The sequence below is a fragment of the Xenia sp. Carnegie-2017 genome, unplaced genomic scaffold, assembly GCF_021976095.1.
Source record: "Xenia sp. Carnegie-2017 unplaced genomic scaffold, XeniaSp_v1 HiC_scaffold_22, whole genome shotgun sequence".
Lineage (NCBI taxonomy): Eukaryota > Metazoa > Cnidaria > Anthozoa > Malacalcyonacea > Xeniidae > Xenia > Xenia sp. Carnegie-2017.
In genome coordinates, this window is record NW_025813485.1 from 161,717 (window position 1) to 185,622 (window position 23,906).

The 23,906-nt window shown below is 32.2% G+C and overlaps 5 protein-coding genes across 9 annotated transcripts; 2 read left to right on the top strand and 3 right to left on the bottom strand.

The window, feature by feature from the left end:
• Positions 1-33: 33 nt before the first annotated feature.
• LOC124447262 (pleiotropic regulator 1-like) lies at positions 34-7,193 on the bottom strand. The gene is made up of 15 exons (XM_046998160.1): positions 7,167-7,193; positions 5,354-5,531; positions 5,168-5,274; positions 4,766-4,890; positions 4,599-4,655; positions 4,334-4,430; positions 3,930-4,125; positions 3,205-3,297; positions 2,891-3,040; positions 2,697-2,798; positions 2,211-2,303; positions 1,303-1,421; positions 1,056-1,195; positions 690-883; positions 34-603 (listed from the first exon to the last, which is right to left on the bottom strand). The coding sequence occupies exons 2-15, from the start codon at positions 5,426-5,428 to the stop codon at positions 544-546; spliced, it is 1,608 nt and encodes a 535-aa protein (XP_046854116.1). The 5' UTR covers positions 5,429-5,531; positions 7,167-7,193; the 3' UTR covers positions 34-543.
• On the top strand, positions 5,581-8,304 carry LOC124447268 (protein PFC0760c-like). Of its 2 annotated transcripts, XR_006948673.1 has the most exons (4): positions 5,581-5,854; positions 6,154-6,281; positions 6,368-7,798; positions 7,862-8,304. XR_006948673.1 is itself a non-coding variant. In XM_046998169.1 (3 exons), exons 1-3 carry the CDS (start codon positions 5,778-5,780, stop codon positions 7,255-7,257), a joined length of 1,095 nt encoding a protein of 364 aa, XP_046854125.1. In that variant the 5' UTR covers positions 5,581-5,777; the 3' UTR covers positions 7,258-8,304. The 2 variants fall into 2 exon arrangements, 1 of the variants encoding a protein (XP_046854125.1); XM_046998169.1 differs by having other exon boundaries at positions 6,368-8,304.
• On the bottom strand, positions 7,650-17,841 carry LOC124447260 (coiled-coil domain-containing protein 39-like). The gene is given in 26 exon segments (XM_046998157.1): positions 7,650-8,807; positions 8,946-9,034; positions 9,101-9,422; positions 9,425-9,699; positions 9,777-9,813; positions 9,816-9,931; positions 10,169-10,216; positions 11,070-11,161; positions 11,782-11,898; positions 12,099-12,163; positions 12,347-12,419; positions 12,532-12,603; positions 12,705-12,797; positions 13,072-13,161; positions 13,231-13,296; positions 13,403-13,574; positions 14,006-14,109; positions 14,200-14,331; positions 14,405-14,464; positions 14,548-14,676; positions 14,999-15,091; positions 15,303-15,461; positions 15,789-15,877; positions 15,997-16,054; positions 16,199-16,318; positions 17,688-17,841. Coding segments are annotated over 26 exon segments (3,153 nt in total). The 5' UTR covers positions 17,775-17,841; the 3' UTR covers positions 7,650-8,412.
• Positions 17,842-17,901: 60 nt separating this feature from the next.
• On the top strand, positions 17,902-18,793 carry LOC124447279. Its single transcript, XM_046998185.1, has one exon. It carries the CDS (start codon positions 18,076-18,078, stop codon positions 18,631-18,633), a length of 558 nt encoding a protein of 185 aa, XP_046854141.1. The 5' UTR covers positions 17,902-18,075; the 3' UTR covers positions 18,634-18,793.
• Positions 18,634-23,805, bottom strand: LOC124447272 (calcium-binding protein 39-like). 4 transcript variants are annotated; one of them, XM_046998177.1, is made up of 13 exons: positions 23,626-23,804; positions 23,469-23,535; positions 23,218-23,279; positions 22,960-23,071; positions 22,719-22,779; positions 22,524-22,627; positions 22,139-22,257; positions 21,536-21,704; positions 20,941-21,000; positions 20,634-20,699; positions 20,411-20,554; positions 20,063-20,168; positions 19,246-19,647 (listed from the first exon to the last, which is right to left on the bottom strand). In XM_046998177.1, the coding sequence occupies exons 4-13, from the start codon at positions 23,065-23,067 to the stop codon at positions 19,589-19,591; spliced, it is 996 nt and encodes a 331-aa protein (XP_046854133.1). In that variant the 5' UTR covers positions 23,068-23,071; positions 23,218-23,279; positions 23,469-23,535; positions 23,626-23,804; the 3' UTR covers positions 19,246-19,588. The 4 variants fall into 4 exon arrangements, with proteins under 4 accessions (XP_046854132.1, XP_046854129.1, XP_046854133.1 ...); XM_046998174.1 differs by having other exon boundaries at positions 22,960-23,279; positions 23,626-23,805; XM_046998176.1 differs by lacking the exons at positions 23,469-23,535; positions 23,626-23,804 and adding an exon at positions 18,634-19,130 and having other exon boundaries at positions 19,581-19,647; positions 22,960-23,462.
• Positions 23,806-23,906: the final 101 nt, after the last annotated feature.

Below are 23,906 nucleotides of genomic sequence, written 5' to 3' on the forward strand. Positions count from 1 at the left end.
CACCTTCACATTATAAACAAATGTAGTAGAAGCTTAAACCAACGTATTGCTCTATAATTTAAAAAGCTATAACTCCATAAGTGACGTAGTCACTATACAACTTTGAGTCATATTCATCACATCTTATATCACTGCTCAAGCTATAAAATTAACAATAACTTAAAACATTTTTGAGAGTCAAAAACCGATGTTGACGATTAACAATGTTAACGAAAACAAAATTGAGAAAGTTCCATCACGCGCGCGGCTACAACAGTAATTATTACACAAAATTTGTATTATAGTAAGGAATTACTAGTTTTGATAAGAGAAACTGCAGTTTAGATTAGAGCATTGCAACCAATTCAATAACAACTGCATCTTGTAATATAAAGAAACAGGACTTTATCACTATGAAAAGTGAAAATACATTTGTCACAAAGATTGAATGTAACTGATCTGTTGGTGTCATAATCATGCTAGGTTTTTTGCATGTACTACATACCATCTTTCTAGGTTTGTTCATTTTATAAACTTGCTGTTTTTCTGCAGACCGATTACTTCTTAATAACGTTTACGTTTTACAATTTCTGGTCGCCAATTTATTGGATGGCTTTCTTCGGTCTAAAAAAATTCAAAATGAAATGTAATGAAGCAACAAACAACAAAAATGACTTTTCGTACTTATATGTCAAAAAAAACTATCTTACAGCTGAATCATCTTCCTTATAAATCTTCACAGTTTTGTCAGCTTCACAAGTAATCAATCGACTCTGACTTTGATCAAAAGTCATGGCAAATACACCAGCCTCGCTATCGAGTGAGCCCGGTTGAACGGTTGCTTGAAATCGTTGGAAATTATAACCAGTTTTCCAGTCCCAGAAATACATCGTACCATTATCACCTAAGAGAAAACAAGAACACTTTAATTTAAAATTTAGGCATTGCTTGTTTTTAAAGAGCATGCACTAAAAAGGAAATAATCTTTTTAACTTTGAGAAAGTCAAAATATTACAAGCATAAAAATAGCACGAACGAAGAGCCTAGACAGTTAATTGAATAATACGATTAATTACCTCCTGTAACAAGGACATTATCAGAGTTGACAGTCATACAGTTGATAATCGAATTATGTCCAGGAAGGTTTTGAAGAAAATTACCATCTGGAAACTTCCATTGTTTGATATTATCAGGAGATGCAGAGGCAAACGCATATCTAATAATGAACAATTTCAATAGTTTAACAAAGAAATTTTAACACAGGATATAGTTCTATAGCTTCTATAAACACAACATCGACTTATAACCTAAAGAAGAACTCACTGTGTCGGATGCAATGTCATCGCTCGTATGCTTTTCTTATGATTTGTCAAAGTCGCTTTAGTTTTTCCTGCAGCTAAATCCCACAAACGGATGGTACAGTCGTGACTTCCTGTGATCACCTAACAAACACACAATCATGTGATTAATGAATAACTATTACAAACAAATATCATTCTCAGAAGATATTAGGTGATATTATGATTTAAATTCGCCTACAAAGTGTTTACATAAATTGAGTCATTTTACTATTCTCTCATACATGGTGGCAAATGGTGGAAACTAAGGAGATTGTTGAGGATTTCTTTTCAAAACCAGGATGTCTACATATTTGCATTTAATGTGTGAGAAGGATAAAAGTAGGATATTAGTGTGTGAGAAGGATAAAAGTAGGATATTAGTGTGAGAAGGATAAAAGTAGGATATTAGTGTATGAGAAGGATAAAAGTAGGATATTAGTGTATGAGAAGAATAAAAGTAGGATATTAGTGTATGAGAAGGATAGTAGGATATTAGTGAAGGATAAAAGTAGGATATTAGTGTATGAGAAGGATAAAAGTAGGATATTAGTGTATGAGAAGGATAAAAGTAGGATATTAGTGTATGAGAAGGATAAAAGTAGGATATTAGTGTATGAGAAGGATAAAAGTAGGATATTAGTGTATGAGTAAGATAAAGTAAGATGAAATGAAAACCAAACACTGGGATGAACCTCACTTCGTTTAAAAGAAAGCATTTCAATCTTTTTGGAAATAAAATGCAAACTGTATTTGATGATTTTCAGATTATTTCAGTTTAGAGTATAAACCATGGCAGGCAGATGAAATGGAGGTTTGTGAAAAGTGAATGTTTGGCAGTTGAGCATGGAATCAAAAGCATTATGTATCTCCATATGATTACGTAGCTCTTACCTGAGGCTCAGCGGCTTGAGTCCGTACAACAGCAACAGTGTTCGTATGTCCAGCAAATGTATGAATACATGCTTTAGTGCGCATGTCCCAAACCTACTAGAAACAACGATGAATAAATTTCTCGAAAAAGTCACGTGCTCAAATACAACATTTGATTGGTTAAACACGTCGCTCGCAAACCCATTATTTAGGTCTACCAACAATATGTTGCAATATTGCATCACATTTAAAGAATCTATCAAGTATATTTAATCTACTGCTAATGACATAAATAGTAAAAAAAACATCAATATTCGCAATTATCATCGTTTTATAGTTATGAAAATATTCGTTGATTCCCGCATTTAATGTTTATAGATCCACTTTAGAATTTGCAATCAAATTTTATTGTAAAGTTATGTTCACGTTTAAAAATTTCAATAAGGAAATAATGATTCATGTAGTGGTCTTTTAAAACAAGCTAAAGAAACAGAAAATGTAATATACCCTAGCTGTTGAATCACGACCACAAGTAACTAAAACGTCAATTGTAGGATGAAGTGAAATATCATGAACAGCACTTAAATGTCCATGATAATGACGAATAACCTGAATAAGAAAAAAAATTAAAAACGTAGTGGTATTTAATTTTAATGTCTTCATATAATGACATTAAAAATTTTATGTTATAATTAACTCACCTTATTATACTCAAGATCCCAACATTTCACTTGTTTATCTTCACCACAAGAGAAAAGATACGGATGGCGTGGACTTACTACTAATCCACGCACTGTACTAATGTGACCTGTCAATGAAAGTTTAAGTCGACCGCTGGCCAAGTCCCAAATCTAAAAAACCAATTATAATATTGATCAAGTAATTCATAATTGGACAATTTAGAAAAATGCTAAAAATCAAAACTGCATGTAGCACTGCTTTTAAACACCTGCTTGAGTAAAATAATTCCGTATGTTTAGTAACAATACGTTTCTAAAATTACATTTTTACATACCTTGATTGTTCTATCAGCCGATCCTGTAGCAAACCATTTGTTTGCAGGCTCAACTGCTACTGATCTAACCCATCCTGTATGACCACTGATAACCTGGTAAAACACATAAAACTTTCTCTTATTGACCAACATTACATTTTTACGTCAAGTTAAAATTCATGGCCATGCTTCATCATAATTACCATTTTTTTAGGACCTGGTGTGGTGTTGCAGTTGTGACAGACTTACGTCTTTTGTTATGACAGACTATTGCTGAGCAAAATACAATCCAAAGTCTGATATTTGTAAATGCGATCAAACATCAGCTTAATTCTCACTGGGCATGAATGAATGTATGAAAGTGTGCTGACACTACCTCACCATTCATACCACCCACCCCCTCCTTCACAATTCACATCACTCACCTCCACACCATCTCATCATTCATACCACCCACCTCCATACCATCTCACCATTCACACCACCCACCTTCACACTATCTCATCATTCACACCACCCACCTCCACACCATCTCATCATTCATACCACCCACCTCAACACCATCTCACTATTGACACCACCCACCTTCACCATTTAGACCACTCACCTCCACATCACCTCACCATTCACACTATCCACCTCCACACTACCTCACCATTCAAACCACCCACCTCACCATTCACACAACTCACCTCCGCAACACCTCCTTCACCATTTCCCAAAGAAAGTTCTAAAATGTCACATACCCTCATTAATTTCCATGGGGCATGCCAATCTGGTTTTGGCATAGTTAGAGCTCGTTTCTGTACAATTGCATTGGAAGACATTTTTTCTGCAGGAACCAAAGACTTACTAGGACCTGTCAATCTTTCACTACCACCGGATAGTAATGCATGTTTCCTGATATCGGAGATACTTGAACTTTGTTTATTTCCTTCAATTCTAAAACAGACCATAAAAAAATTATTTATAAAGAAATTAAACACATTTATTAGATGAACTTTAGCATAAAAAACTACTATATAATACTAATAATAGTTAAGTTGCAGTTTGTTTGTATTATCTAAGGACATCCAAGGTACAAACAAATCTTTACAAAAATGGTTCTGGAAACAGAGTGTTAATAAAATATGCATAATGAACAACTTACTGTGTTTTACTAGGTGGTAATGTCTTCAAAATATGTTGAATAGTCGCTGGTGATGGTTGTTGAGATTTCACAGCATTTTGTTCATTGAGAGATGTTCCTTTTGATAAAAACCATTCAAATAACTATCTAATACTGCACAAAAGTTGTCATTCGTCAAGTTACATAAATAAATTTTGATATTTTAAAGTAGAACATTTTTCATCTGTAGCTTTTAACTGTTGTTGCCTTTCCAGTTTTCTCTGAATGTTTTTGTACAAAGTTTTACCTGGAATTGATGGATAAGGATGAACTCCTAAAACTACTGTTTGTTTATCATTTTCATCTAAATGAAAATACAAATTATTAAAGATTATGCATACTGTGAATAAATTCAAGTTATTTAAGAAACATAATCTTAAGATAAGAATCATCATAACTACGAAAGAAAAATACCATTGCCAAATTCAGTTGTTTTGATTTCTTCATTAGAAAATGGTACAGTTGATTCTTTATTGATAGGGACATCTTTAACAGCATTATACTCATCTCTTATTTTACATTGAATCCTTAATTTATCACTAAAAATTGAAAGGCAGTAACCTGCAAATCAGCAATACTTCAAAGACTAAGAAAAGTAAAAACAGTGAAAATTTGAAGTTCAATAAAGATGCAGTTTTTAAACTATGTTTTAAACTTTTAACTCACTTTCAAAATATGAAATTTCGTTAAAAATAGCACATACTGATGTCTTTACAATGAAATAACGACGAAGTCGTATTTAATAGATAAACTATAAAGTAAACCTTAATCTTAAATCTCATAGTCGATGTGCAATAAAATGGGAAAGCCACTAACCTTGTTAAATCTCTTGCTACAGGAAACGTATGATCATGAAGAAACATGTCGTGCGTTCTTTTTAAAGAACGAAACACTAACGTGTGAACAGAATGCTTTACAATATCCTAAAGAAATTAAATAAAAACGTGATAAAATGGCAGCTATTAAAATAAATGCAAACTAACAATATTAACAACAACGAACCTCGGCAGCCATATTGTTAACGTGCTGACCCTGACCTATGACCTTATCATCATCCAATGAGAGGAGGAATGACATAGCCTCGGCTGGACAGTATTATGAATTGAAAGTCATTCCCCCCTTTTTTGATTACATTCATGTTCGAAGTTGAAAATTTCCTTTGACTTCTTAATGTAGTTAACTACAAAACATAATCTGTGTTTTAATTTGACGGTATGGTAGTAATTTTTAAAACAAACAGTTAATAATCTTGCAATCTTCATCACTTTTTAATTTCTATACCGGGTGTACTAATACATTTTGACACATTTGAATTACGAGATGAATATTAAATAAGGAGAAAATAGCGGGAATGTCAAAGTAGTGCGAACTTTGTAAAGATATTCACGAGTATTTTTGTTCGTTTTGTTTTTCTCTGTACTGTGAAATGTTTTCAAGAACAGGAATCAGTAATGAGGAGATTAATAAATTTCTCTATAAACAATTGGTCGTAGATAAAGACAAGTACGTATATGTCATTATTAGGTAGCATTGCACTCGTGGCCCTCGTCACTTATATCAGAAAGTAGCTTATCATCCAGAATTTACCCACAAACTCTCATAAAAATCTCTGCATTTTATTTCTTCTTTTTTTTGTTTAATTCTGGCAAAGTTACTATCATTTGAATATTTTTTCATAGTATTTCAAAGTATAAGTTTGATACGTTCATTGTTGCACCTAAAACCAGTGCTACATTTAATCCTTGTTGACGATACTTAAAAATAGTAACTAGGTTTTTGATAAGCAGCACTTGTTTATTTAGATCCATCACTATGAGAATTGTGTTTGATAAATTCAAAAAGAAGTTTCGAGTAAAAGAAATTGATAAAGAATTGAAAGCATACCTCAGAAAAATGGCCAGCAACATAGTTGAAGACGAAAATATTTGTGGTAATTTAACATATAACACAATTCTTAAGATAATAAAATTGTCAGTTTATGGCACATAGCAAAATGTATGTAATGTTGTTATGTAGTTAATGGAGAGAGACAACAATTCAATCAGACAACATTTAAAAGAAAACGAAAAGAACACAAGAAAGATAATTTGAATGAAGATGTTGAGAAAAAAAAGAAAAAGATTTGCATTTCAACTGATGACAGTTCATCAAAAGAAGAACTACCCAGAAATGGTTTTAATGAAGATGATGCCGATGAAGTTGCTAAGTCCAGCCCTGAAGATAGTCACACTTGCAATGGAAATGATGAATCTGGTAATGGGAAAAAGGGATCTGATGATGAAAATGAGAGGTCTAGTTATGAAAATGAGGGGTCTGGTGATAAACATGAGGAATGTGGTGATGAAAATGAGGGGTCTGGTGATGAAAATGAGGGGGACGATGATGAAAACAATGATGATGATAGCGAGTTTGAAATGGTTCTAAAGACATACAAAACAAAACAAAAAATTACTACCAAGAAGAGGCTTTCTGACATAGTTATGAATGACGGAAGTAATTCAGAAGAAGAAAAATCTCAATATTGTTCATCAGATGAAGATAAAACTTTATCAACATTAAAAAAGAAATTAAAGAATTATGAAAACTCCCTTGAGACTGGTAGACATAATAACGCAGATATAAGTAAAGATATTGAAGTAAATAATGAAAATGGCAGTTCTCCTGCACAGGAAAAGAAAAAAGGAAAGAAAAAAAATGGCGATAAACATTTGAGCTTCAAACAAACGAATAAAGATTCAATTGAAACAGTAAGAAATGGCTATTGTTTGTCAAAAACCAGTGATGGCAGTGAAAGTAGTTATGAAGAGGATCCTACCTTAGATGGCGATGAAAAGAAGAAAAAACATAAGTCTTCTAACGTCGTTTGTATTTACCATATTGTTAATCTTGTTTCAACTTTCAAGTAATCAATTTCCTATCGCTGTCTTCTTTAAAAGACATTTGGAAATCAATGACTGATTATGTATCATGTTTTTTTTTCATTTTTTCTTTTTCATCAGCAAAATTCGTTGTCCTACCAAAAAGAAAAAGATGACAGTACAAAATTAAAGAAATTAAAACGTTATTTGCGACAGTGTGGAACGCGACTGAATTATCAAAAGTTTTTCTCAGATTGTCGTTCAATGAAAGGAAAGGAACGTAAACTAGAGACTTACATAAAAGAATTGACTGACATTGAAGGTGTCTTAACTTGTCTAATTATTATTGTACTCTACCAATTATTACCAAACTCTACGAATTATCATCAGACCATGCTAAATTGATTACCACAAAATACTAATCACACAATGTATATATATATATATTTTGCAAGCTTTTTTAATTGCTATTATAATGTGTTTAATTTAGGTCGAATTACATTGGAGAAATGCAAAAAGTACAAACTAAAGAAAGAGAAGGAAGACGAAATGGCAGAACTTGATGTAAGCAAGATCATTACCACTTCAGGTATACAATGTCTGAATTAAAATTTATTTAATAAATCAATAAGATTAATTTTATTTTTTTCAGTGAAAGGTAAAAGAGTAACACGACAATCAAGCATTAATAATAACATTTCAAAATCAAGTTCTTCTGCTTGCGATAAAATGTTTAACAATGTGAGAGATCTTCTCGATAGCGATGAAAGTGATAATGAAAAACGTCCAAGAAAAAATATTGCCATTAGTGATGAAGATGAGTAGAAAACATCGTAACATATTATTTCAAACATTGCGTTTTAAGAGTCAAACAGGATCAAAAACTGGTGTATTTACAGTAGCTGACAAATATTTATTTTCTTATAAAGATCAGCGACCGATCTTCATAAGATTGAGCGCGATAAAAAGCTAATTTTTGATGGCTTGTAATATTATTTTAAATGGTAAAAAAATGCTAATGTGTTTGAAAGCGGACTTTAATTTGAAAAGTATCATAAAAATCGTCAACTCTTTTTTGAAATATTATTATCAATATTTTCTCTGTGATTTTGGTGACGTTATTTCAGTAGAAGAAAAATCAAAATTCCAAATTTCACACTTAACTTATTTGTCCAAAAGATGAATTAATGTAAAGTTTGTGAATTATGAATGAGGTGAGCTTTCTCTAGATGCACGTTTACTGCCCACACGTGAGGAGGATTTTGAGCCTGCAGGTGATATAGGTTTTGAGCCTGCGGATAACGTAGGTTTTGAGCCTGCGGATAACGTACGTTTTGAGCCTGCGGGTGATGTACGTTTTGAGCCTGCGGGTGATGTACGTTTTGAGCCTGCGGGTGACGTAGGTTTTGAGCCTGTGGGAGATGCAGGCTTTGAGCCTGCGGGCGATGTATGTTTTGAGCCTGCGGGTGACGTAGGTTTTGAGCCTGTGGGAGATGCAGGTTTTGAGCCTGCGGGTGACGTACGTTTTGAGGCTGTAGGTGAGACTAGCAAACGTTTTGATACAATACTTGATTTAAAACCACTCTTTTGAGCTTCACACTGACAAGAGATGGGCCATAATGTAATACAGAGTAAATATTCTTTAAAACGACTACAACATTCTAATTGCAACGATTCAACAAGAAATTTCGACCGAAATGTAATAACTGACCCGTGAAGAGGAAAAAAAGACATACCTAACCCTGATTTTTCATCATTGTTGAAAGAAATATTCACTGAAGCAACACTACATTGACTTTCATCACTGCGGACAGATGCTAAAGATCTAAAATTGAAATGTTAACAAAACTAAGGTAGATAACATGAAACAATCATGACATTAAATGCTTACCTATTGGAAGCAATAGAGGAACTACGAGAAGAATGGATTGATGAAGGTCGTGATCTTAGACGACTTGATGTAGATGGTACAGGTAATCCTGCCTGGGTAAAATACAGTTGAGCAGCTGTTGACATATCCTGGTCAGTTTGTACAGCTGTTCCTATCTGTTTCATAATATCAATATTAAAATCACGTATTTCTCTCAGGTCAATATCCTTTTCTTCATGTGTTTCTTCTTTTATTTTCTTAGCATTACGAATGATACGTACAACACGACTATTGTGTTTCCTTGTTCTCTCGTATTTTTCTTTCTGCTCGTTCAACTCCTCCTTAGATGCGCAACTTTCATTTTTCTTTCATGAAGTAGCGCAGATAAATCCTGCTCATCCTTTGTCAGTGAACCTAAGGAACTGTTCATGGTCTCTATATCTTCTTGTATCTCACGTATTTGTCTTCGTTTGAATTTATATTTCTCCATAACAGTACGTCGTTGTTCTTCAAGCTTATTTTTCTCTTCGAATTCACTACTATTAGCATCGACTTTGTTGAAACTTTTACGATAATTTTCATTACGATTATTCATGAGACGTAAAGTGTTTTCCAACGCTCTATACAACAGAAAATTTGTTAATTTTTATTTAACTTTATTCATCAATTTTTCTCAGCATCCTCAACCTTTGTTTACCTTATTTCTTTCTCTGCTTTTCTTATCTTAGCATCAGTTCATCACCTTCTTGTTGCATTTCTTCTTTCTCTTGAGCAGCTTTGATGACGTAATATGCCTGTGATTTCTCTTCCTCTCCCTCTGGAGGCGCCATTGTTACCATTAATATTTCATATCTAAAACACAATATTCCAAATGAATAACTTCAGTATAAAATGTGGTCATTTAGTCAATACATTACCATTACATACGGAGGAAAAAAATACGTGATGTATTTTCTAAGTAGCTTAAATACGTGATGTAGTAAGATTAAACGATGTTAAGAATTGACGCATCAAGCATGCGTACTACAGTGAAGCAAGTTAAATTTTGAGTAAAAACGTAAATTAAAGTGACAAATGTTGTTATTGTACCTTTTCCGTAACTTTTCAATTTTTGAAATCCGATCATGAAGTTCTGCACTGCAAAAAAAAGAAAGAGAAACACCACATTTAATGTATAACATTGCTGAAGTTCTGCACTGCAAAAAAGAAAGAGAAACACCACATTTAATGTATAACATTGCTGAAGTTCTGCACTGCAAAAAAAAGAAAGAGAAACACCACATTTAATGTATAACATTGCTGAAGTTCTGCACTGCAAAACACATTTAATGTATAACATTGAAGTTCTGCACTTTTAATGTATAACATTGCTGAAGTTCTGCACTGCAATTTAATGTATAACACTGCTGAAGTTCTGCACTGCAAAAGAAAGAGAACACCACATTTAATGTATAACATTGCTGAAGTTCTGCACTGCAAAAGAAAGAGAAACACATTTAATGTATAACATTGCTGAAGTTCTGCACTGCAAAAAGAAGAAACACCACATTTAATGTATAACATTGCTGAAGTTCTGCACTGCAAAAAAGAAAGAGAAACACCACATTTAATGTATAACATTGCTGAAGTTCTGAAATGCAAAAAAGAAAGAGAAACACCACATTTAATGTATAACACTGCTGAAGTTCTGCACTGCAAAAAAGAAAGAGAAACACCACATTCAATGTATAACATTGCTGAAGTTCTGCACTGCAAAAAAGAAAGAGAAACACCACATTTAATGTATAACATTGCTGAAGTTCTGAAATGCAAAAAAGAAAGAGAAACACCACATTTAATGTATAACATTGCTGAAGTTCTGCAAAAGAAAGAAAGAGAAACACCACATTTAATGCCTAACATTGCTGAAGGCTTTATGGAACAAGTCAATTTTTAACGCGCCTATAATTTACAGAAAGTTGATAATTCATCTAAACGATGTGATGATTACCTTACTGTTTGTCTCTCTTCATTTGTCAGTTTTATTTGAGCATGTAATACATCTTTATGATCTTTAATTTCTTGTCGTCTTTGGGTCATTGACTGAAATCATAATGAGTGCATATAACCAATCGTGATCATTTTACATAAACAACAAACAATCATGATTTTATATTACATCAAATGATTATAATAATTTTAAATGACATAATCAATCATATGATCAACAACTAAATTAACAATAACTCATTTCCGTCAAAACATGTCGTGTAAACAAATCTAACCTATTTAATAATTTACTTTCGTTTCATTGACATAGAAAGAAAATGTACACTGTTTGGTGGAAACAACGCCTTTTATGTTAATTTAATCAAGAGGAGATCATCTTTACACAGTAAAACCCATGAATTATAGAAAGAATGTCAATTAGTAACTTTAAAAAAGCGCTTATCGAATTCTTTAACTATAAATACCCATACTAATGTACGGTGTTTTATGTTGCACACTGTTCAAAAGAAATCAAGTAATTTCGTACAAAAGTAATAAATTTGCCAATTCTCTGTTGACAAAGACTGAAGTTGAATTAAACAAGCACAAATTTTCAGACATATGGCAAAATGTCTGACAGCTGACACTGAAAGTGTTAGTGTAATTGTCAGATGCACAGTTTTCATACCAGTCGTTATAAATATATGTATTCAGCACATAAGAGATGTACTTACAGCTTGAAGTCTTATCTTTCTTTTCTCCAAGTTTAAAACATCGTCTGCTTTAATGCTCAAGGATTCCCGTAATCTTTTTACCTCTAACTTTAAAATATTTTCATCAACCATCGTTTCCTAAACACAACGGCAATGAAACTCAATGACGCGTTAAAAATAAGAATTTAGAATAAAACAATTTGAAGTTGGTCTAGAATGAAAGAGCTGAGAAAAAACTTGATTAAATGAAAAACCCCAAATAACAAAATAACATAGAATGCCTGCAAACTTGTGTAAAAAAAAACGCTTGTAAAAAATATCGTCTCTGTGCAATCTACCTCCTTGTTTTTAATAATTTTCTTCAATTCCCGTTGAGAACTATCGTTGTAAAGATTCAACTCCTCTGTAAAAAACAAAAATTCTAAATCTACAATATACCGCATTCATTATTGTATTTTTGCATGATTTGTGCAATCTCGCAACATGACCGGAAAATCCAAACGCATTTTCCAAGTAGTTAAAAATCAAACATACATTCTATGCACAAAAAATTCAATCATATCACCAACAAATTAGATTTATTTACCAATTTTAGAGGTAAGATCTGACTTTTCTTCATTGCCTGTACGTAAAGAGCGTTTCTCTCTTCTCAAATCATCCTAAATTTGATGTTTGTAATTATTTAACAATATATAGATCAGAGATAATGAAAACTTCAATGATTATAGACAACACTACGTAAATAATGAAAATTACAGCATAAATACTTACAACTAGTTTCTTCATCTGTGCAGTCAACAAAGAGTGAACAGCGTTCTGTTCGTCCATTTGTCGTGAAAGTTCCTGAGAAAAATTTTCAATACTCAAATGCGTAAAACTAACTCAAGTAAAACGTTACGACAGAAAATTGTTAAAATTTTTGAGTTTCAGAACATAATCCATACTTTAATTTTCTCATCTAAAATTTGTTTCTCTTCATTACTTCTTTCTCCTTGCATTCGCAAAAATTTTCTTTCCAACTGTTGAAGCTGGAAATCCTACAATACAACAACAGTCAACACACTTTTTAAATTTTATTTAAAATGAACTTTTGTGAAAAGTCATAGTGACGTAATGCGAAGGGTCATAGTGACGTAACGTAAAGGGTCATAGTGACGTATGTGAAGGGTCATAGTGACGTAACGTAAAGGGTCATAGTGACGTATGTGAAGGGTCATAATGACGTATGTGAAGGGTCATGGCGATGTAAATTTAATTAGATTACTTCTACTATGATCTGAATAAAATTCTTAAAATAAAAACTATTTCTACCTGCATATAAAGTATTTCTTGTTGTTTAAGTGAGTCTTGATCTAATTTGTGAAGTTTACTATTTAAATTTCTTGATGCAGCACGAGAACCCTGTAAAGTGGAAACTAAACATCAAAAGAAAAGCTACCAAATAACAACAAAAACTATGTTTTTTCATACCTGAATCTCAGCAGCAGTATTTTGTTCCATTATTTTACAACTGTGTAACTCTTCGTTTTTACGAAACTAAAATTAAAGTATTTACTATGTTTTCACTTCAATATAACAAACTACGATATAAAAATCCCCATTTTTACTGTCGTTAGCTCAAGCAAAACATCTTAAAATGCACCTGTATCTCACGAAGTCTCCCCAGTTCCTTCTCAACTTCACAAATTCTCGTTTCTTCTATTTTCAGTAACTCTTCCATAGCGCTTGCTCTTTCTTCTGTTGTCATTGTTGAATGAATTGTTTCCTTATACCGAGTATTGAGAATTTCCCGTTCATTTTGAACTTCAGAAAATCTGCAAAATGAAAACCGCTCTTTCATTAAAAACAGTTTTTGGTCAAAAACTTCGTTGAGGTGATAAATTACGTTGTATAACGTATTTGCAACGGTAAATAAAAACTAGGCAGTAATTAAAACTGTTGAAAAACAAAAATTATTATAGCTATAAACTAAATGACAAAATATAGCTCATCAAACATCAAATCAGGAGCCATGTCTACTTTGATGGAAACCATAAATCTATTTCTAGTTCTCATTTTTCTTTTCCAAGAGAAAAAAAATTTAAAGGAAATATTTCTTCAGTGAAAGATTTCAGCTTTTATCAAAAATAATTAAGAAAGCGATTAAGCTCTTGTTTCATTCAGACTATGAAAGACAAGGACAGCGATTAAGCAAGAAATAATTTACAAAAATTCGACTTAAATTAATATATTTTAATCATGATACTTTTCTTCTCTTATCTTCACTTCTTTTCTTAAGTTGGTCGACTTTTCTCTGGCATTTATGAGATCTTTACTTGTTCTGTCAACTGAATACTTCAATGTCTCGAGCTTAACAAAAACAATCAATGAAATAAAGAGACAAAGAGAGCACGTTTAAAGTGATAGGGTTAAATCTACAAAGTAAGATGACAGTCGTACCTCATCTTGAAATTGAACTCTGTCATTCTCGACATTTTGATGTTGTAGACGTAACTTTGCTGACTGTCGTTCAAAATTTGAAACCTTTTTTTCTTTTTCGGCATTGTTATTTAACTCGTTTTCAAGAAAATTCTACAGAGTAAGATTAAACGTAAACAAAATGAAAAAAGTGAAAGTAGTCACAATAAAGGTAAAAAAATATAACCTGTCTGTCTTTTACAAGATCTTCTTTTGACTGAACGTCTAGACGAAGCTCAGCCAGTCTCTAAAATAAAGTTATAATATAGCTGCTGTAGTTTCTCGAGGATTAGTAATGACAGATCGTCAATAGAAAACATTTTTACATACGATAGTAAGTTCGTTCATATCGTCATCACGTTTTTGCATTTGTTCTATGCTTTTTTCCCACTGCTTAAGTAAATTTTGACGTTCATCGTGAAGTTTACGAAATTCCTCTGCTGTTTTATCCACTTCTACCTATAGATATTTATGCATTACTTCAAATCCATGAAATAAAGGAAATAACACGATAATGACATCATAACACGATAATGACATTATAACACGATAATGACATCATAACACGATAATGACATCATAACACGATAATGACATCATAACACGATAATGACAACATAACACGATAATGACATCATAACACGATAATGACATCATAACACGATAATGACATCATAACACGATAATGACATCATAACACGATAATGACATCATAACACGATAATGACATCATAACACGATAATGACATCATAACACGATAATGACATCATAACACGGCACCTGTGCTGTTAATGTACGACTTAATTCTTGTTCCAAGTCCCGTCGCTTCTTTTCACTTTCAACCGTCATTTTTTCCATTTTTAACGAAAGAGACTATCGACAAAAGTTACAATAAAAATCAACGATAAATACTGACATATTCCTGCCACTCATTTACTGTTGAGATCGTGAGTTGAATGAAATCAATGAAAGTTGAAACTTTTCTACATGCTACATTGTTTTAAGGGGAAAACGTTTTTTTTCCACTGGTACCTCTCCCTAAAATTCAAAGTTAATTTGCAGATAAGTTGAATGATACAAATACCTTAACTTTGCTTTCATCAGATCGAGTGTATTTTTCGAGAATCAAAGCATCTTCATCTCGCCTTGCTGATTCCTCTAACCAAGCTTCTAAAGCTTTTTGATCCCAGTTCATATGAGATTTCAATTCCTCCAGTTGTTTAGTCTTATTGAATATGTTGTTCTATTTGAAGAAAGCAACATAACATAAAAATAATAAACTTTATTATAAAACAATTTGTTGTGAAGGCAAATCTAAATATGCCTTGAAAACAGCAATTACCATGGTGAATGGCAGAGAAAATAACAAAAAAGGTCTGAAAAGAACAATTTTACAACTATAAAAAGATTATGTATTCCCGCAAAAAATTCTCACGTCAGCTAGCTGTTGAAAGAATACTTACAATATGAACATAGATATATCTAATGAAACATACTGTAAAGTAACTAACATCGCTGTGAAAAAATGATAATACAATACGATAACAAACATAAATAGAAGTGTACATACCTCAGCATTGTTGCGTCTGTTGTCCAATTCATTCAAATTGTTTTCAATTCGTTTTATTTCGCCACGCAGCCTTCCTTCTTCGCGTTCAGCTATAAATATTGTACAAAATAGTATCACAATAAAATGATGAAATAAATATTCAGAAAATTTTGCTCTAAAAACTTTTAGTAAATTCTTCCACAAAATCTCTGCTTAAAATAAATTTTACCAATTTGTCGAAAATGATCTTCGCTGTTCGTTTCGCGTTTTCGTGCATTAAGAAGTTCCTAAAACAGCAATAGTCAATTAATCAAAAGGATTATAATAAATGGAAAATAATATAGAAAACGAGAAAAAAATGTTGTTGACACTGCTAAAGATCTTAATGTACCATATACATATAACACAAACCTTAACACCAAAACCCTTACTTGTGTATGATGTAGTTCCTGTAAAACATTCTTTAAATGTCCATTTATAGCCTCGATTCTTTCATGATGTTCATCAACTTTATATTTGTAGTTGTTGACTTCCTTTTGTTTATCAGTAAGCTACAAAATAATTTTGTAAAAATAATTAATGGTTCAAATAGAAAATAATACAATGTACACAAAAGATGTATTGTTGTATAATTATAATCACATTTGATCGTCCAGGTTAATAAAGTCCTGAGAAGGACTTTCCTCTCAGGACCTTATTAACCTGGACGATCATCATTCTCACGTCCTTCTCAGGACTTTATTAACCTGGACGATCATCATTTACAAACATATAACGATACTCCCGGGTTCAAACCATTTACTTTAATCACATTTGACTTAATGTTTCAAGAGGAAAATATTTTGAGAGTTGGTTGGAAAATATGAGGGAATATTAGTACTTTCATGCTAGTACTTTAATGTAGTTAGCCTGGGGTGTACTAGCAAGGATGAGACAACAAGTACTAGTAAATACTAGTGGCAGGCCACATTCATGGATCATATAATTTGTTGAAAACAATGGATTTCAAAAGAATTCAACACAGCATTTCATGCACATGTGAATATAAGCTCTCCCCTTCCCAACTATCAACCTTCCTATGCCAATGGCCCCTTACACGATAAATATCTTGTGAGGATGACCATAGCCATCATGTGGTGATGATCATAGCCATCATGTGGTGATGATCATAGCCATCATGTGGTGATGATCATAGCCATCATGTGGTGATGACCATAGCCATCATGTGGTGATGACCATAGCCATCATGTGGTGATGACCACAGCCATCATGTGGTGATGATCATAGCCATCATGTGGTGATGACCATAGCCATCATGTGGTGATGACCACAGCCATCATGTGGTGATGATCATAGCCATCATGTGGTGATGATCATAGCCATCATGTGGTGATGACCATAGCCATCATGTGGTGATGACCATAGCCATCATGTGGTAATGACCATAGCCATCATGTGGTGATGACCATAGCTATCATGTGGTGATGACCATAGCCATCATATGGTGATGACCATAGCCATCATGTGGTGATGACCACAGCCATCATGTGGTGATGACCACAGCCATCATGTGGTGATGACCATAGCCATCATATGGTGATGTTCATAGCCATCATGTGGTGATAACCATAGCCATCGTATGGTTATAACTATAACCATCCTGTCATTATTACTATAACCATCCAGTGGAAATGACTTCAGCCACTCTCATATATTGTCAATATGAAAACTACACTAAAACATAAACTGAATATCATAGAAACATGTGCATGATGCCATGATGCCCCAGCACAATAAAAATTCGAGAAATTCTTTTGTGCCCACAATATTTCAAGGTAAACTTTTCAAGTTATTAACCTCAAGTTTTAATAATTTTAACTATAATATATATCTAAATTAAAACTTTGACAATAAAATTACCTCAACCTCTAACTGTTTATTTTCAGTATTTGCAACAGGAACGGCTATTCCTTCATCCAAAGGAAAATTATTTAATATAGTCTCCATCGTTTAAAGTAAAACAATTCAGACGAAATTTTAGTTTTAATTTTTAGTTCAATCAATCGACCCGAGAAAGCAGCTGTTTGACGTCGCCATGGCAACAACAACAACTGGAGCCCAGGCCCACGTTTGATAACCGAGTCAGCAGAAAAATTGAATAACGAATGAGGCAAAAAATGCCGAGAAATCTAAAATTTTCTTCACTTTTTTCAATCGACGAGGCAATCACTTATTGAAAATGCGAAACAAATAAACCCGTCAAACCTCTAAAAACATCTGCTATTAATAAATACGTTTAAGCAGTAGGATGGCGAAGATAAAAGACGATAGTGAACAAGCTGTCGATAGTGAAGAAGGCACGACCAGTGAAGACGAACCACATAAAGTGTCATGGAATGTAAACAAAAGGTTCTTTTTACATGATAATAACCTCGGAAAAAATGCCGCTAGCTTAGCTAAATGTTTTGACAAACAGAAGAGGAAGAATTTTGAAATGCTTTCATCGATATCAAAGGAAGCAAAGCTTATTAAACTTCCATTAGAGATAGTTGAAGCTGCTGCTAAGAGTAAAGTTAAGAAAAAACAATTAGATAATGAAGAAACATTATGTAATGCCTATACTAAAGTACTTAGACAAAAGAAAAAGAGCGAAAAGAAGAAAAGTGTTTCTACATCTCATTTTCAATTAGTTTTTCTGGATGAAGCAATGAATGGAAACAAGAAAGTTCCAGAAAAAGCAAATATGTTTCTACAATCTCATTTTTATGGTGGAAGATTTGACAGATTGCCAGGTTTAAACGAATCAACTGTTCAATGTAAGAATAGTGGGATTATTAGGCCTGCTTTAAAGTTTAGAAAATCCTAATGCTTGTATTAATATCTTTAATTGTCAAATCTAAGGAGATATACCATTATGAACAAGTGTTTTCTTACAAAATTTTGAAACAACTATCAATTAAAATTTAAAATTATTTAAGTTGTTCTTGAATGTAAACCTTTCAATAATATCATTGTAATTTCTATCATTTGATGTTTTCAGGCTTTCAAACACATTTTGCAAAAAAAATAATCTCGACTAAAACCTATAAAACCTTATTATTTCCTTTGAATTTGACATTTTGACAAAGTCATGAAAATTCTGAACCTGTTAAACACTCACTTTTATGATGTAATATTTATATATAGTCCAGGTTAGTATAGTCCAGAGGACTGAATGTTTACTCATGTGAGGAGTAAAGAACCTTTATCTTTGAAAAATACTCATTAGTTTCCTTTTGTACCTGAATTTCCCATGATCTCTTTATTAAAGTAAATGGTCTCTTTATTGCAATGTTGATAATTATCCCAATGTCCCTTGCAATCCTGCAATGTCCCTATTATGGTGAGGCATGAAGAAAACTAGAAAATACTGAGTTCAAAATATGAACACTAAGTTTGGCATTTTAAGTACAATTTTAAATGATTTAGTCATGAACAATTTCTCATTGAAAAAGCTGTTTTGAAACTTTGTTCTGTCCAAACATCTCAAAAGCCTATATTTCTAATTATTAGCTGAAAACATTTGTGCAAATAACCAAAAAGTTAATACAATAATTACAAATATTACAGATATTGTTCATAGGTTTTCAAATTGCTGAAATAAATCTTAGGAGTGTTTTTTTCCTAAGTTTTATTCCTACCATTTATAATGTACAGTACACTCCACTCCAAAATGTATAGGAATAAATCAATTTGCATTAATAAAAAAAGAAACAGTCGGTGTTCAGGAAATTGGACAACAAGCATAACAATTTACAAATCAGTTAATCCCACCTTGGTAACTAAAGTTCTTTGATCTGTTTTATTAGATATGTCTTTTCTTCCGTAAACTGTTCATCTTCTATGTATAAAATACAAATTTTGATTTAATAAAAATAAAGATTTCTATTTGACGAAAACTTGACATTGAATGACAATTGTTATTGTGTGCAATTAAACCCACACCCAAGAAAGTTGATCAAAGGGAAATGATAAACCGGAAATTTGATATAAACAATGCTAAGTTAACCAAAGTAAATAAGTATGAAATCGAAGGGGAAATTTGATTTAGTTTGCTCTGGCAGTTGTTATCAAAGTTTTACTGTAGTGGCACAAATTATTCTTTCCTATCTCAATGTTGAACTTCCCTGTATTTCACACACTTTATTACTATCTAACACTTTTCATAAATAAAATGTACTAATCTAAATTCTCTTCATTGTACTTTCCATCAAAAATTATAATATTATGACCTCAACTACTTTTAAAAAGTTTACCTGTTCGGTCTGTGTGAAAATTTTCCAGGAACTCAACAAGTTTTTCCTTATTCTTAATTAGGATATCTCGTATCGCTTGAGTTTTGTTTGGATTGGCAACAAATATCTTTAACAAATTAGAAAATCTTTTAAAATTAGCCAATACTTCATCCACTATCCACATGTATAAATTGAACTGCCTTGTTTTGAAAGACATTCTTGGGCTAAAATTGCTTCTGTCAAATTTTTACCATCATGCAGACAAACATTATTATCATTTGGGAAAAGTTGGGAAAATGTTCACCATTGTGTATCTAAACAATGCGATCTTACAGGGAAACAATGTTAACTTTACAAGCAAGATTTTACCTTAAATACATGAAAAGCCTCAAATTGAATATTCCTGCTTTTATCTCGTAGCATGTTCATCATTAATTTGAGATTTTCTTGATTACTGATATATTTTGTCATCACTTGGAAATTATGTCGGTCCAATAACAACTCTCCAAGTAACTACAAAAAAATAGCCACAATTAGATTTGAAATTTTTCGATTTTTATGTTTTCAACATTTAATATGAAGGAGTTTCCACCTTAATTGATTGTCGTTTGGTGACATAGTTTTCAGAAAATAACAGCTTACAATAGTGCTCAAAAAACTAAAATGAAAAATTAGATAAGAGCAAATTGTTAAAAATAATACTTTAAAAAATTAAAAATTAAGCAAAAGGATTTGTAAGTTACACAAGAGATTGTCAACAAAATGAAACAGTAAACATGTTTATAACAACACAAAGCAATAGTAGAAGGCATTTAACACAATTAAGTAAATATGTTCCTTTATTATTTATTGAAGATAACCAAAATAGAAATGAAAATTAGCCATTTGTAAGGTTCTACCTTTTCGTACTCTTTCTCAAGAAATAAAGAACAACTCAATTTATGTCGAGTCAATAATTCCTGAAAAAAAGAAACAATTTATATAAGTACTTGATGAAAAAAATTATACATGTACACCTTTGCTTCTTAACAACATAGTCAGTGGTGAGATACTATAGTCAGCATTGAGGTACCATCATCAGTGCTAAAATACCAAAGTCAGAGTGGTGAAATACCATAGTCAATAGAGCACCATAGCCACAGTGACGAAATACCATAGTCAGTGGTGAGATACCACAGTTAGTTGCCAGATACCATAGACAGTAGAGATATACCATAGTCAATAGTGAAATACCATAGACAGTGGTGAAATACCATAGTAGTATACCATAATCATTGATGAAATACCATAGTATTTGGTCAGTTACATAGTTGCCACATACAATAGTAACTAGTGAAATACTAAGTTTTCATCTCAGCCACTACTGTATCAAATATGTCATTCAAGAATGCAATTAAGTTTAATATTATGATCAAGTCTTTGCTTTATAGACAGTTTTTGTCTCTAATCATTCATCAATTAGTACATTTATTCAATTCTGTACTTTCAACTTACTTTAAATGACGAAAACGCATCAGAGGCAATGTCAAATGTCGATAGTTCAACGTATTCAAAGAAATTGTAGAAATATTTTTGTCTCAAAATGTCATTAGCAAGAAGCTCATGTCTGATACATTCACGCAACATAACACCACAATTTAAAGCTATGTCAGCATTCTCGTAACTGCAATATAAAAACAAAACATTATGAAATAATGTGCAGGAAACCTTCAGTAACATAATCACAGTAAAATGGGCCATAAGAGTCAATAATCACTTTTTTTTAAAAAAAACAGTGCATAAAAGTAGAGAAAAGATGTAAACTATATTTATACAAACATCTCCACATAACGAAATGACCATTTACACAATAGGAAACAACCATATTAAGGGTATGAAATAATCATCTTTACATTATGAAACAACACTACAAAGAGCAAGAAATAACCATACAAACTCACAGAAAAAAACAATAGACTTCTAAAGAAATTAATAATATTTGGAAATTTAAGACTAGTTAAAACCTAAAATTGCCAATACTGTGTACAAGATATAAAATAACCAAATAGATGGTACAAAATAATGTTGTACCATTTTTTAAATTGCATCAATACTAACCCTTTTACTAAAATACAAAGAATGTTTACATTGGAATGTATGTATTCAACAGTGGGTGAACGAACTCCAATTTGCCGTCTTAAAATGTTGTTGAAGATCTGTGCAACATCTTTTTTTGCCTAAACAATGGTTGAATTTTTTTATTGAGATTGATTTAAGTTGCAATGAGTTCATGATACATTGTAAACATTGTTTCAACACATTGTCATTCACAACAATAAGTAATTCTATACTAATCTTTAGTACATATAAATTATACTTTGTTATTGGATGGAAAAATGATTACATAACTGTAAAGGACTTGACTACGTATATAAATATTGTTACAAGGAATCTTGCACTTTATGTTAAACAAATAAAAGTTGTCAAAATTTACCTAACATACCTCAAAATCCATTTTTGACAAATTATTCAAGAGAGTTTCAATCGTCCTGTTATTATAAAATTCTTGGGATAATTGGGCAACAAGTTCTGTTTGAGGTTCTTGCTCTGAATGTGAAGGAAAAAGAATGATCGGCTGACAAACAAAATGGTTTTATTCAAAGAAAACATAAAACAGAATACTAGAGTAATAACAAACCTGAAGTACCATAGAGCATAGCTTTCATATAAGAAAGGCTTTTATTGACATCTTCTAATGCCTAAAAAATGTAGATATAGATTGATAAACAACTTTATTTCTGTAGGATAGAGTCATTAACTAATTTAAATTTATTTTAATAAGAGACACAAGATAAGTATGTCACTGTATGTGTGTGGATTTTGTACACTAAGCCCAATGTCTCATCATAATCGTACATTTTGAATTTATCAGTAATCACCTTTTCATTCTTTTTTCCCGTATGTTCTTTGGACATAATATTCAATGCATCGTGAAGTGTTTTGACAAGTTCAACTGGACTTTTCTTACCAGAGCTAAATAATGGCATCTTCCTAAAATTGATGGAAAGAGTAGCGATGAAGGAAAATAGTAATTTATTTATCTACAGCAGTACTTTATCGGAGTACGTAATAATCATAAAATCTTGAGAAATGGATATCAAGAAATGCTTAAAAAATATCTATTCATTAACACATACCTCGATTTATGGATTTTTGCCACAATTTGAAGACAAGTTTAAAGCAATTCCTTTTGTATGAACTTGAACGAAGTAGAAATACAATCGTATTAAATTAATTTAAAAATGAGCCTGAAACTGAAGTTAATTCTAAAGCATTCTTGCACTAACATACAAAATACTCCATTTTAAAAACTACGTTAAATAATGATTTCAACTTTGTTAAATAAAAAATCAAAATAAAACATTATAAATTTCCGTAACTTCCATACAATATTTCCTTCTACCAGCGTTCCATCTGCCAGCAAAAATATGGCAAAAATTCCCAAATCATTATACCTAAACAGCCATCAAAGGTAAGTTTTATAATCGTTGATTTTCTTTTAGTGTAACATCTTAGGTAAAAAAATAAATTATTGTATACGTTACCAACAATAAAACACGAGCCCCAACACAGCCCAAACCTGCTTCAATTGTCAAGAAAAATATTCCGAAAGAAAGGAATATAAGGGAGAGTTCCGCAAGTGACACAAAGAGAACGTGACGTAAATATTCCTTTCCTTCCCAGGATCCTGTATCGTTATCACGTTTTCCTGTGGGTGGACACCACTGCTGGGAGTACTAATGGTACTAACCGTGGTACTGAGGGGTGGGGTATGGTGCGTCAGGCATGACGTCAGAATGTCAAAGAACACTGACAGAAACGTCGC